We start from the raw sequence: 12,411 nt of genomic DNA, 5'->3' as shown, positions 1-12,411 counted from the left end.
AAAGCAAAAAAACTTCTGGGCCGGCTTGGCGAATAAGACCTGACGATCCGGCTGAGGCCCAACGTGGGATGGGCGCTTTCCGAGCCAACCGGGGCAAGGAAACCACTCGAGTAAGCTAGGGCGTGGAAGCCCGACGAGTTAGATAGGCACCTCCGGGTTCCATCAACGGTGACCCAGAGCTGACGTCACCACCAACCGGAACACCAGTACTCCCGATGCTTCGAATGTCGGCTGATGCATTCTGTCACATGAATTGACGCTGGAGAAGCGAAGCAGTTATGGGGAGTCAAACATTTTCTAAGGAACGGACATGGAACGAGACAAGAACAGCGTCAGCACAAGGGTAACAAAGACAAAAACAGTTAATGCATCAGCAGGGAACAGAGCAGGGGAACTGACAAATATAGGGGAGGTAATAAACAAGTGATGAGTGAGTCCAGGTGAGTCCAATATCGCTGATGCTCATGACGAGGGAAGGCAGATTGAAGGCAGTTTGTGTAATTGATGATGGTAGGAGTGCGTGATGCAGGTCAGCCTGGCGCCCTCAAGCGCCAAGGGGGGAAGAGCGGGAGCAGGCGTGACAGACTCGGCATCCATTGGCCTGTTGGGCGTTTTTCAGGTGAATACGGTTGATCGTTGACTCCCCATACTATGAATGACCTGAATGACTGAATTATACTGAATGACCGACTGAAAGGGAACAGCAATATGTTTTGGGGAATCCAAGTTCGTCGCATTGTCTGTCACTTTCCAATCTATACTTGTGTCTGTCTTTCTGTTCACATCTGTCTGTATGTCTGCGTGTCCGTTCACGTCTGTCAGGATCGTGAAGTTTCCCAACACGCTGAACAAAGACGGCACCCGCAAGGCCATCAGCATTGCGTTCTCCAAGTGGAGCGACGTGTCCCCTCTCTACTTTGCTGAAATCACAAACCCCAACAAGAGTGCTGACATTATCATCGGTAAGACCATATAATTAAATAGAACCTGACAGTATCACTATGGATTAGACATTGATAAGTTAAAGGTGTGTGTGTGACTTTAATTCACCCTGCTTTAAATGTGTGCGCATGTGTGTGCTCATGCTTCCAGGCTTCTACACGTGGAACCACACAGACTGCTGGTGGTCTCCATTGCACCCCTGTTTTGATGGGCTAAACGGGGAGTTGGCCCATGCCTTCCTGCCCCCGCGCGGGGAGATCCACTTTGACAACCATGAGTTCTGGATCCTGGGGAAGTCCCGCTTCAGCTGGAAACAAGGTGCAAAGACTCTACTCCCTGTCTGTCTGTGCTCCGATTCTCTATCCTCCCCCAAAAAGTGTACTCGTTCAGAATCGATTGACGTTGTTGACATCTTTTTTAGATGCTTTTGTCAGATGTAAACTTGATGTTGTCTTGAAAAAAAACTGTTTACCTGGTTGTAATAGAGACCAGTTGGTTATAATCTGGTTGACGTATCCTCAACCAGAAAACCAGTTTACAACCAGAGGTGCACTTGATATTGTGTGTGTTAGATGGGCACGAAGAGGTTGCACTTTGTGCTGACTCTGCTCGCCAGACGAGTTACTGTAAATCGAACATACTTCCGTTATCCCCCTTGTCCTTTTTGGAGGCGGAAAATTGTATTTATTGGTTTTCACAACATTCAATAAGTCATGTGATATTCAGTAATTCCATTTTATAAGCACAGCAAATAACAAAAACAAACAACAAACAAACAAAAACAAAAAACATACAGCACATAGATACATCACACAAATGTATTGTATCATACAATAATATATAGGTAACTGCATATACAGGTAACTGCAAAAACAAAGGAAACACCAACATAAAGTGTCTCAATAGGGCGTTGAGCAGCTCCAATGCACCTTGGCATAGCTCAGGGGCATCATGCACCCAAAAAATCTGAGGGGGCACAAAGTATGTGAGGATGTCTGGGGGTGGTACGTAGGGGGGCTAGGCCCACCGTCCTTAAGTTGGAACAATTCAGAATTTTTCAAACACCTAAAACAGCTTTTTCCTGCAATCGAGAGCCATAATAATTATGATTAAAAAACGTGTTTATTTTTCTGCATGTCTAAGCATACCTCTTGAGCTGTCTGTATCCTCCTGACTGGTGGATATTTTTTTTAAAGAAGCAAAATATGCTTCTCTGCAACAATCTGGGTAAAAGATTGAAAGGCATGTGAGTCTTACTTAGTACATTTAGTTGTTGTTCGTTTTTCTAAAGTCCTCCAACCTTGCCAGCAGGCATGCCAGCTAAGACGGTTAGACAAGCTAGCTACTCTAACTTGATTGATAGCGTGAAATGGTTTCTTGGTAGCTAGTTATGAGGTTGGGAACTTATCGGGGCTAGCTGAAGCCAATTTCATAAAAGTGCTAGGTGGCTAGTAGTATTACAGAGAAACAAACAACAACAGTAAATGTATATATACAGTATATACATTGTCTTCATAAAGTATTCACACATCTTGACTTTTTCAACATTTTATTGTGTTACAAAGTGGATTTAAAATGGATTTAATTGTCATTTTTTTCTCCCCCAAAAATATTTTATTAGTCTATCAATCAAATGTATTTATAAAGCCCTTTTTACATCAGCAGACGTCACAAAGTGCTATACAGAAATCCAGCCTAAAACCTCAAACAGCAAGCAATGCAGATATAGAAGTACAGAAGAACTCCCTAGAAAGGCAGAAACCTATGAAGAAACCTAGAGAGGAACCAGGCTCTGAGGGGTGGGCCAGTCCTCTTCTGACTGTGCCGGATGGAGATTATAAGAGTACATATTGTTCTTCAAGAAGTTCAAATGTTCATAGTTGACCAGCAGGGTCAAATAATAATCACAGTAGTTGTAAAGGGTGCAACAGGAGTAAAGGTCAGTTGGCTTTTCATAGCCAAGCATTCAGAGGTTAAGACAGCAGGTGCGGTAGAGAGAGAGAGTTGAAAACAGCAGGTCCGGGACAAGGTGGCACATCTGGCAAACAGGTCAGGATTCCATAGTCGCAGGCAGAACAGTTGAAAATGGTGCAGCAGCACAACCAGGTGAAATGGGGACATTCAGGAGTCATCAGGCCAGGTAGTCCTGAGGCATGGTCCTAGGACTCATGTCCTCAGGGAGGGGAGGGAGAGAGAATTAGAGGGAGCATACTTACATTCACACAGGACACCAGATAAGACAGGATAATTACACCAGAAATAACAGACTGATTCTAGCTTCTGGCACATAGACTAGTGCAGCATTGATATTGGAGGTTGAGATGGGGGGTTGACACTGTGGCCCTGTCCGATACCTCCTGACAGGGCCAACCAGGCAGGATATAACACCACTCACTTTTCCAAAGCACAGCTCCCACACCACTAGAGGGATATCGACAGACCACCAACTTACTACCCTTAGACAAGGCTTATAGCCCACGAAGATCTCCTCCACCACACAAGCTCAAGGGGGTGAAAAAACGGACAGGAAGATCACGTCAGTGTCTCAAACCACTCAAGTGATGCACCCCTCCTAGGGACGGCATGGAAGAGCATCAGTAAGCCAGTGACTCAGCCCCTGTAATAGGCTCAGAGGCAGAGAATCCCAGTGGAGAGAGGGGAGCTGGCCAGGCAGAGACAGCAAGGGTAGTTCGTCGCTCCAGTGCCTTGCCGTTCACCTTGCACCCCTGGGCTAGACTACACTCAATCATAGGACCTACTAAAGTGATGAGTCTTCAGTAAAGACTTAAAGGTTGAGACCGAGTCTGCGTCTCTCACATGGATAGGCAGACCATTCCATAAAAATGGAGCTCTATAGGAGAAGGCCCTGCCTCCAGCTGTTTGCTTAGACATTCTAGGGACAATAAGGAGGCCTGTGTCTTGTGACCGCAGCGTACGTACGGCAGGACCAAATCGGAGAGATAGGTAGGAGCAAACCTATGTAATGCTTTGTAGGTTATCAGTAAAACCAGCCCTAGCCTTAACAGGAAGCCAGTGTAGAGAGGCTAGTACTACTATTAGCCACATTAATGGAAAATAAAATATCTTGATTAGATATGTATACAACGCCCTGGGTCAATAAATATTAAAATCACCTTTGGCAGCGATTATAGTTGTGAGTCTTTTTGGGTAAGTCTCCAAAAGCCTTGCACAACTGAATTGTACAATATTTGCCCATTATTCTTGAAATAATTATTCAAGCTCTTTCAAGTTGGTTGTTGATCATTGCTAGACAGACAAGTCTTGCCATAGATTTTCAAGCCTATTTAATTAAAAACTGTAACTATGCCACTCAGGAACATTCAACGTTGTCTTGGTAAGCAACTTCAGTGTTTATTTGGCCTTGTGTTTTAGGTAAATGTCCTGCTGAAAGGTGAATTCACCTCCCAGTGTCTATTGGAATGCAGATTGAACCAGGTTTTCCTCTAGGATTCTGCCTGTGCTTGGCTCTATTATGTTTATTTTTTATCCTAAAACACTCCCTGGTCTTTGCCGATGACAAGCATACTCATAACATGTTGCAGCCACCACCATGCTTACATATGAAGAGTGGTACTCAGTGATGTGTTGTGTTTGCCCCGAACATAACGCTTTGTATTCAGGACAAAAAGTGAATTTCTTTGCCACATTCTTTGCAGTATTACTTTAGTACCTTATTACAAACAGAATGCATGTTTTGGAATATTTGTATTCTGTACAGGCTTCATTCTTTTCACTCTGTCATTTATGTTAGTATTGTGGAGTAACTACAATATTGTTAATCCATCCTCAGTTATCTCCTATCACAGCCATTAAACCCAGTAACTGTTTTAAAGTCACATTGGCCTCATGGTGAAATCTCTGAGCAGATTCCTTCCTCTCCCACAACTGAGTTAGGAAGGGCGCCAGTATCTTTGTAGTGACTGGGTATATTGATACACCATCCAAAGTATAATTAATAACTGTATCATGCTCAAAGGGATATTCAATGTTTTTTTTACCCATCTACCAATAGCTGCCCTTCTTTGTATATATACAGTTGAAGTTGGAAGTTTACATACACCTTAGCCAAATACATTTAAACTCAGTTTTTCACAATTCCTGACATTTCATCCCTGTAAAAATGTAATCCCAGTTTAAATATATTTGGCTAAGGTGTATGTAAATTTCCCAACTTCAACTGTATTTTTGTATTTTTTTTATTTAGCTAGGCATGTCAGTTAAGATGAAATTCTTATTTAAAATGACTGCCTACTGGAGAACAATGGGTTAGGGGGCAGAACGACAGATTTTTACCTTATCAGCTCAGGGATTTGATCCACCAACCTTTCGGTTATTTGACCCAATGCTCTAACCACTAGGTTCCTGCCACCCCTGTGCGGTACTGAAATGGGGTAGTCATTTAAAAATCATGTTAAACACTATTATTACATACAGATTGAGTCCATGCAACGTATTATGTGACTTGTTAAGCACATTTTCACTGCTGAATTTATTTAGGCTTCCCATAACAAAAGGGTTGAATACTTATTAACTCAAGACATTTAAGCTTTTCATTTTTAATTAATGTGTAAACCTTTCTAAAAACATAATTCCACTTTGACATTATGGGGTGTTGTGTGTAGAACAGTGACACAAAATCTCAATTGAATCCATTTTAAATGCAGGCCTTAACACAACCAAATGTGGAAAATGTCAAGGAATGTGAATACTTTCTGAAGGCACTATATGCTCCACATGACAAAAAGTATGTGGACATCTACTCATCAAACATTTAATTCTAAAATCATGGTTATTAATATGGAGTTGGCCGCTATAACAGCCTCCACTCTTCTGGGAAGGCTTTCCATGAGCTGTTATATAATATTGCTGCGGGGACTTGCTTCCATTCAGCCACAAGAACATGAGGTCAGGCACGGATGTTGTGTGATTAGGCCTGGATCGCAGTCAGCATTCAAATTCATCCCCAAGGTGTTCGATGAGGTTGAGGTCAGGCCTCTGTGCAGGCCAGTCACGTTCTTCCACACAGATCTCGACAAACCATTTCTGTATGGACCTCACTTTGTGCACAGGGGCATTGTCATGCTGAAACAGGAAAAGGCCTTCCCCAAACTGTTGCCACAAAGCTGGAAGCACAGAATCCTCTAGAATTGCATTATTCCTCCTCCACCAAACTTTACAGTTGGCACTATGCATCCGCCAAACCCAGATTTGTCCGTCGGACAGCCAGATGGTGAAGCTAGATTCATCACTCCAAAGAACGCGTTTCCACTGAGTCTAATGGTGGGGAGCTTTACACCTCTCCAGCCGAGGCTTGGCATTGCGCATGATGATATTAGGCTTGTGTGCAGTTGCTCGGCCATGGAAACCCAATTCATGAAGCTCCAGACAAACAGTTATTGTGCTGACATTGCTTCCAGAGGCCGTTTGGAACGCGTTAGTCAGTGTTGCAACCGAGGTCAGACGATTTTTACACGCTACGTGCTTCAGCACTTGCCGGTCCCATTCTGTGACCTTGTGTGGCCTACCACTTCGCATTTGAGCCTTTGTTGCTCCAAGATGTTTCCACTTCACATTTTACAGCACTTACAGTTGACCGGGGCAGCTCTAGCAGGGCAGAAATTTTACGAACTGACTTGTTGGAAAGATGGCATTCTGTGACGGTACCACGTTGAAAGTCACTGAGCTCTTCAGTAAGGCCATTGTACTGCCAATGTTTGTCTCGATTTTATACACCTGTCAGCAATGGGTGGGTCTGAAATAGCTGAATCCACTAATTTGAAGGGGTGTCCACATACCTTTGTATATATAGTGTATATGTATATTTTTGAACTGGACAAATCTGAGGTGGCACGTGCACCTGTGTCGCCTATGAGCATGATGCCTCTGGCATAAATTCTACAAGTGTCTGGAACTCGATTGGAGGGTTTCGACAACATTCTTCCACGAGAAATACCACACACACACACACACACACACACACACACACACACACACACACACTCTCATTTACTCGTGTTTCCTTTTTTTTGGCAGTTACCTGTATATACCAACACACCATTCTAGAATCTTTAAGTTTCCTCAACCATGATCACGTCTATAATGACTCTACGTATTCTACCCAGGGATCCCAATCCCCCTTGTCTTTTGATATATGTTGTGTACCTGTGTAATTGTGTCTATTCCCTCCCCCAGGTGTATGGTTGAATGACCTGGTACAGGTTGCGGCTCATGAGATCGGGCACGCCCTGGGACTGTGGCACTCCCGTGACCCCCAGGCCCTGATGCACCCCAATGCCACCTACACGGGCCAGAGGAACATTGCCCAGGATGACATATGGGGAATCCAGCGCCTCTATGGTGAAGGAACACTCAGATCAATCATGTTTTTTGTTTGTGTGCGAGGATACATTAAGACTTTATATATATATATATATATATATATATATATATACATACATACATGTATTGTAATGATGTAGTTTCTAACATTGTATTAACATTGTCTTAACATTGTATTAACATATGATCTATTCCCCCAATTCCCGCTCAACTCATTGTGCAATTACAACACAATAACAAGACAAATACCCCAGTACCATGTAACGTGTTAATACAATGTTGTTGATACACAAGTAATTCGTTTTAATTACACAGGTATAAGACATAAGTCTAAGAAAACGTTAATACCACAAATGTCTATATGTGTGTTGTATTCCAGGATGCACAGACAAGAAGCGCGTGTGTGATCCATGGGCTCGCCTTGGCTTCTGCGAAAGGAGGAAAAGCTTCATGAAGAAGCACTGTGCCCGCCGCTGTGACCTCTGCTATGGTCAGACAGGCATATTGTCCACTCTTGATTGTACATTCATTTAAGTACACTGCAGTTCACCAGTTGGATTTTTATATTGAATGTAAAGTTTAATTCTCCATGTATCTACATCTATTAACAGCATGCTTTTAGGACTGTCTTACGCCAGCAAATGGATCAGGACTCAATCGTTAAATGTGGATCTAGCCTGGTTTTGATAGATTTGTTTTTGGACCTGCCTGGGTTTGTAAGAAGCTTTGGATGACAACATTTGCGAAACGGATAACTAAAATGCTTAAACCTTGTGTTATGTTGCACAAATTCAGGCTTTAGCTTGCTCAACTCTGTGTTCAGTGTCCTCCCTTGTCCTACTGTACTGATATCACTTCTGTGGCATATGTTTTATCCCCAAATAGACTCATCTTTACATAAATCCTTGCATCATATCTTCTCTCCTCTTTCTCAACCATATTGGAGGAGGACGTCCAAGGTCTCTCCCCTCAGACCTTCTCCTCCGGTTTGTTTTGAGAGGGAGGAGAGGAAATAGGATGCGAGCAATTGAGGAAAGATGAACTGAGAAAAACCCACAGAGAAATATTAGGCCTATCTTGTGGGGGAAGTATCATGACTGTCCTGGTATTTCACTCACTTCCTGTAGAGCCTCTTGAGGCCGTTATCACGCCAACTCCACTGCCTTCCAACGTCAAGGTCAAGATGGTTCCTCGTGGAAAGGTTGTGGGCTTCCGCTGTGGGACGAAGAATCCTAGATCGCCTCCCAAAGTCAGGTGAGAGAATAGTCTAAATACAGTAATGTACAAATCATATTTTTGGTGTTTATTGGACAGGATAGAGAGCGAGAGAAGTAGATGGAGGAGATATGGTGATAGAACAGTAGGTTGGATTCGAACCAATGCACATAGTGGCAGTACACAATACAAGTGATCCAGAGGCAGACGGCTTGTCCAAATCTCAGACCACTATATACCATAATTAATGGTCAGATTCTCCAATTGCTCTGTCGGGTCTTTTTATGGGAGTTTTTCTTATTTTACTGTGACTATGTTTCTGGCAAAGGTTGTTGGACATATGTACATAACATTTGAATGATTGATTCCTCTCTCCCCGTGCTTGTCCCTGGTATGACCTTTGACCTTGTTCCAGCTGGTACAAGGATGGAGAACAGCTCCTGATCTCTATCCCCGGCTACATCAGCATGAAGGGCCGCGACATCCGCATCGTTGCCAACGAGTTTAACGAGGGCACTTACACCTGTCGCGTCCATCGTAGCGGCAATGTGGTCTCTGCAAACTCCTGGGCCATCCGGCTGAAGCCTGACCAGCCCTCCAACAGTTGAGCTGAACGGAGTGAGTGAGGGAAGGGAAGAATGAGAGCTGGGAAGGAAAGTATAACGCATGGAGGAAAAGAGGACGAACCCACAGCTGTGCCACATGTGCCTCTCCGCTAGCCGCAGTGGAATGCAGGTGGCAACAATTATAATATTAAAAAGGAACTCAGCAATTTGACATCATCATACACCATGACGACTTCCTGATATTTAAAATCTGCCAAGACTGCCACATATTGGACCATATTCACTCAGTGGTTGTGAGCTCTGATTCAGAGGGGTTGGGTTAAATGTGGAAGACACATTTCAGTTGAAGACATTCAGTTGTACAACTGACTAGGTATCCCCCTTTCCCTAAAATAAAAAAACCCCAACAGAAAACAGAAAACCTTCCTTGAGTTTAACCTTAGAATCAACAGATAATTTACCAATGGAAACAACCCTCTAGTCTAGAGCCAATAGTGTCAGTCTTAGCAGATTGAAATTCTGTTGTTGTTAATGTCTGTAAACAGGAAGTTTCCCCGGTTTGTAGGATGATATCATATAGCTGAGTCTACCTTTAAGCAGGCTGTACTCTGACAGTAGTCCCCAGGTCATAAAGGGGATAGACCCCAGCGCTCAACCTTATACTTCATTCATCATCAAGGACATCAGACTTTAAGATCCAGACAGAAAAGACTAGCTTTGCTCACCCTTTAAATGTGATGACTGTCATTTCCATGCAGTTGTTGTATTGATATATCTCACTTTGTAAAATGTCTAGGACAGAGTTGATATTTCTAGTAATATGTTTTGAGAAAAATGGTGGAAATATTATGCAGCTATCACTGTGTGTACAGTACTTACGGAAAGTATTCGCAGATTTAAATCAGAACTGATATTAGGGCACTCAAGCCCCGTTTATGCCTGGTTCTAACATGCATCCTGGTCTTGTCCACATTCTGATCGTGCCCACATTCTCAGACATGCATCTATAAACTATTGAACAGTCATCCGTTGTTGTGACTATCATTAATGCGATGACTGTTATCTTATCAAATCAATTAATTATTATTTAATTAGTATGTGATTAAATTACTCGTGTAACAATTAACTCAGTAACTTGGGGCACCAGGGGGAAAACGTATTTAACGAGTTACTATCTCTCGAATTAAACTCTTATAAGATATAGTTCAAGTCGGAAGTTTACATACACTTAGGTTGGAGTCATTAAAACTCGTTTTTCAACCACTCCACAAATTTCTTGTTAACAAACTATAGTTTTGGTAAGTCAGTTATGACATCTACTTTGTGCATTACACAAGTATTTTTTCCAACAATTGTTTACAGTCAGATAATTTCACTTATAATTCACTGTATCACAATTCCAGTGGGTCAGAAGTTTACATACACTAAGTTGACTGTGCCTTTAAACAGCTTGGATAATTCCAGAATATCATGTCCTAAGAAGCATGATGGGCTAATTGACACAATTTGAGTCAATTGGAGGTGTACCTGTGGATGTATTTCAAGGCCTACCTTCAAACTCAGTGCCTCTTTGCTTGACATCATGGGAAAATCAAAAGAAATCAGCCAAGACCTCAGAAAAAAAAGATTGTAGACCTCCACAAGTCTGGTTCATCCTTGGGAGCAATTTCCAAATGCCTGAAGGTACCACGTTCATCTGTACAAACAATAGTACGCAAGTATAACACCATGGGACCACGAAGCCGTCATACCGCTCAGGAAGGCGGCACGTTCTGTCTCCTAGAGATGAACGTACTTTGGTGCGAAAAGTTAAAATCAATCCCAGAACAACAGCTTGTGAAGATGCTGGAAGAAACAGGTACAAAAGTATCTATATCCACAGTAAAACGAGTCCTACCGTAAATCGACATAACCTGAATGGCTGCTCAGCAAGGAAGAAGCCACTGCTCCAAAAACCACCATAAAAAAGCCAGACTACAGTTTGCAACTGCACATGGGGACAAAGATTGTACTTTTTGGAGAAATGTCCTCTGGTCTGATGAAACAAAAATAGAACTGTTTGGACATAATGACCATCGTTATGTTTGGAGGAGAAAGGGGGAGGCTTGCAAGCCGAAGAACACCATCCGAACCATGAAGCATGGGGGTGGCAGCATCATGTTGTGGGGATGATTTGCTGCAGGAGCGACTGGTGCACTTCACAAAATAGATGGCATCATGAGGTTGTAACGCTTCTCATCTGGACCAAGGTGCAGCGTGGTAAGTGTTCATATTATTTAATGAAATATGCAACACAAGACAAAACAACAAACACAACAAACAAACAGTCCTGAAAGGTGAAACAAAAACACTAAACAGGAAACAACCACCCACAAAATACAATGGAAAACAGGCTACCTAAATATGGTTCTCAATCAGGGACAACGATTGACAGCTGCCTCTGATTGAGAACCATACCAGGCCAAACACAGAAATAGAAAATCATAGACAAACTAACATAGACAACCCACCCAACTCACACCCTGACCATACTAAAACAAAAGACAAAACAAAGGAACTAAGGTCAGAACGTGACAGAGGTAGGAAAATGATGGGGATACATTGAAGCAACATCTCAAGACATCAGTCAGGAAGTTAAAGCTTGGTTGCAAATGGGTCTTCCAAATGGACAATGACCCCAAGCATACTTCCAACATTGTGTCAAAATGGCTTAAGGACAACAAAGTCAAGGTATTGGAGTTGCCATCACAAAGCCCTGACCTCAATCCTATAGAAAATTTGTAGGCAGAACTGAAAAAGCGTGTACGAGCAAGGAGGCCTACAAACCTGACTTAGTTGCACCAGCTCTGTCTGGAGGAATGGGACAAAATTCACCCAACTAATTGTGGGAAGCTTGTGGAAGGCTACCCGAAATGTTTGACCCAAGTTAAATAATTTAAAGGCAATTCTACCAAATACTAATTGAGTGTATGAAAACTTCTGACCCACTGGGAATGTGATGAAGGAAATAACAGCTATTATTCTGACATTTTACATTCTTAAAATAAAGTGGCCTAACTGACCTAAAACAGGGAATTTGTACTTGGATTATATGTCAGGAATTGTGAAAAACTGAGTTTAAATGTAGTTGGCTAAGGTGTATGTAAACATTGGTCTTATTCTGGGTTATTGTCCTGGTGAAATGTGAAACCCTTATCCAGGCGTTCAACAGACTGAATATGTTTTACCTGGGCTTTGCACCATTTTTCTTTTGACTCTGCTAGTATTGTGGAGTGACTGCAATGTTGTTTATCTTTCCCCCCCCCCATCTGAGCCAAGGAACTCTAGC

General features: G+C 42.6%; 1 protein-coding gene across 2 annotated transcripts in view; it reads left to right on the top strand.

The window, feature by feature from the left end:
• The window catches only part of LOC112265039 (matrix metalloproteinase-23), a 28,171-nt gene extending 18,063 nt beyond the window's left edge, over positions 1 to 10,108 (top strand). For both annotated transcript variants that reach the window (XM_024442036.1, XM_024442035.1), the window contains 6 exons: positions 823 to 962; positions 1,093 to 1,260; positions 7,156 to 7,320; positions 7,682 to 7,792; positions 8,430 to 8,556; positions 8,933 to 10,108. In XM_024442036.1, the coding sequence (XP_024297804.1) occupies positions 823 to 962; positions 1,093 to 1,260; positions 7,156 to 7,320; positions 7,682 to 7,792; positions 8,430 to 8,556; positions 8,933 to 9,125 (904 nt within the window). In that variant the 3' untranslated portion in view covers positions 9,126 to 10,108. The remainder of the gene's footprint in view (positions 1 to 822; positions 963 to 1,092; positions 1,261 to 7,155; positions 7,321 to 7,681; positions 7,793 to 8,429; positions 8,557 to 8,932) is intronic.
• The last annotated feature ends 2,303 nt before the right edge of the window (positions 10,109 to 12,411 follow it).

This window comes from Oncorhynchus tshawytscha, linkage group LG13, assembly GCF_018296145.1.
Source record: "Oncorhynchus tshawytscha isolate Ot180627B linkage group LG13, Otsh_v2.0, whole genome shotgun sequence".
In the NCBI taxonomy this organism is placed as follows: domain Eukaryota; kingdom Metazoa; phylum Chordata; class Actinopteri; order Salmoniformes; family Salmonidae; genus Oncorhynchus; species Oncorhynchus tshawytscha.
This window is presented reverse-complemented; position numbering and strand designations above follow the sequence as displayed.